General features: G+C 41.2%; 1 protein-coding gene across 4 annotated transcripts in view; it reads right to left on the reverse strand.

Moving 5' to 3' along the window:
- UHRF2 (ubiquitin like with PHD and ring finger domains 2) overlaps nt 1-2,245 on the reverse strand; it is a 162,467-nt gene that overhangs the window by 59,502 nt on the left and 100,720 nt on the right. For all 4 annotated transcript variants that reach the window (XM_006018372.3, XM_025197547.1, XM_025197545.1 and 1 more), the window contains one exon: nt 6-51. In XM_006018372.3, coding sequence (XP_006018434.1) covers nt 6-51 — 46 coding nt within the window. The remainder of the gene's footprint in view (nt 1-5; nt 52-2,245) is intronic.

A 2,245-nucleotide genomic window follows, 5' to 3' on the forward strand; every position in this document is an offset into this window, starting at 1 on the left:
ATTCCTTATCTGGATCTGCCCTGCAGTGCTTGCACTCGGGGCCACTCTTCCCTGTCAAAACAAATTAGAGAAAGCCAAGTCTTAGAAATGATTCCACATTTATACACATGCCAGCAGGGGGAAGGACAGTTTGTGTGTGGAGAGCTAATGTGGTATAAATACTGTGGGTCCAGGAAATTTCCTACTTCCAAAAAGTCTCTCACCTAAGAGAGACCAAGCATAATGGCCACTGGTGAAAACCATTCCCTTACATAGCTAAACATATAGTAATACCAAATCTAAGAAGCTAATGCCAGTATCAACTTATGACCTTCTCTTTAAGACTTACAAAACAGTGATTATTTGCCACTCCAGGCACAGTCTGCTCAACCATGCTTTTTGCCACTAGCACGATGGAAAAACAAAAGTTAGTTTTACCTGTCCATCAAAAATAGGCTTTACTCCTCAAAATCTTGACAATTCCTGTTGATTTCAATGGAAGCCTACCAATATGGAGCATATTACAAGCTATGGATCAATACCTTAATTTCAATACAAACAGGTTGAAAAATTGAACTTTAGTCAGGGTCAATTTTGGTATAAAACTAGGAAAAATATTTACAGGGATGCCATATAAAACAGAAATTAAAACTTAATTTTAATCTATATCATACAACACATACCTCTCTCCCTGCTCCTCCCGTCCCAAATTAGCTGCAGGAAATTGAGCTGAGCATCTTAAACATGGAAACATAGGGAGCAAAGGGGCAATTTCTGTGGGAGTCAAACTGCTAGGGCCCCTCCTCGAGCGAGGTGGGCAGACAGCAACACCTGCCAAGTCCGCTTGAGGAGAGAGGCCGGGCAGTTCTGCTTAGCCAACAGCACCAGCTGAGGGCTCAATCCTACTGGAGCTGAACTGCCTGCCTGCCAGGGTGGCCACGCATCCTGGAGCTAGGTTAGGAGAACAGACACAGGCTTTTGTTCCCCTCTACTGTAGCTGCCTGTGTTTTCACTATGAAAATACCGTACTTACTCATATTTTCAAGGAAAGATTTTTTTCTCTTCATTCCACCTTCCAAAAACAAGATGCATATCTTATACACAGGCATATGGTATGTATGGCATCTGTATGGCAAATTCAGAGTCATTTTCATATAAATCTGAGAGACACTGGGAGCTTTGCTTTTATCCTGAGACTAGAGCAAGTTTTTTCCCCCTCAGTTACAATGCCAAGTGAAAGAATATGTTTAACCATGTCTGCCTATCCTAATTAAAACATTTGGATCAGCCTTTTGCAATATCTGCCCATATTGCTGTTTTTGTGTAACACTATGAACTCAAACCTACATGTTTTTATACGCAGGAAGTTTTTTCCTACAGGAAAATGGTGTTTCTACAATGAAGTATTTGACAATCTGAATCAAAGGGTTTACCCCTGGTGTTTGTATACAAAATGACAATCCATCAACTTCCAAGATTTTTCCTCCCAGTCCAGGAACACTCTGTCTTATAGACAGGCTCACATATTTTCACCATAATTCTTCCTTAATTTTTAAATATACTCATGAAAACAACTTCCATTACATAACAGTAACAGACCTATGAATAATAAATTACAACTTAAGTAAAAAAACAAACAAACAAACAAACAAACCCTGTTAACAGGTAATCAGTTATCAATATTAACATATAAAAGCCTGAAAGTATTTAAGTTTGTCAGGTTTTTTTTTTTAATATCAGAAACCAAATTTACAGACAGTGGAAAACTCTTTCTTTCCAGGAAGTATGCTACCTGCCTGTAGCCTGAATTCAGGATGTCACAGAGTCTGCCAAAATTCATCCATCCTTTAGACCACTACCATTTCCTCCTTGTCCATGTAGGCTCCAACTATCCTCCCAGGATTGACACTGACCAGATCAGAGGTGACGATGAGGCTCTTGGCAGGAGGATTAAGGAGCCTGGAGCACAAGTGGTGTTCTCACAGATGCTTCCTGTGGACGGCAGGGATCCAGGCAGAGACCATCGTATCTTGGAAATGAACATGTGGCTGAGACAGGTGTCAACGTGAAGGCAACAGGAAGATGTTTTTGGGAGGAAGACTGCTATCAAGAGATGGGATCTCATCTGATGAGAATGGAGAACAGCATCTTTGGGCATCATCTGGCCAAACTAGTAAGGAGGGCTTTAAACTAGGTTCCATGGGGGATGGTTTCATAGTAGCTAGGGTCAGGAGGGACCTGAACAGATCATCTAGCCTGACCCCCT

The sequence above is a fragment of the Alligator sinensis genome, unplaced genomic scaffold (genome assembly GCF_000455745.1).
Source record: "Alligator sinensis unplaced genomic scaffold, ASM45574v1 scaffold392_1, whole genome shotgun sequence".
Lineage (NCBI taxonomy): Eukaryota > Metazoa > Chordata > Crocodylia > Alligatoridae > Alligator > Alligator sinensis.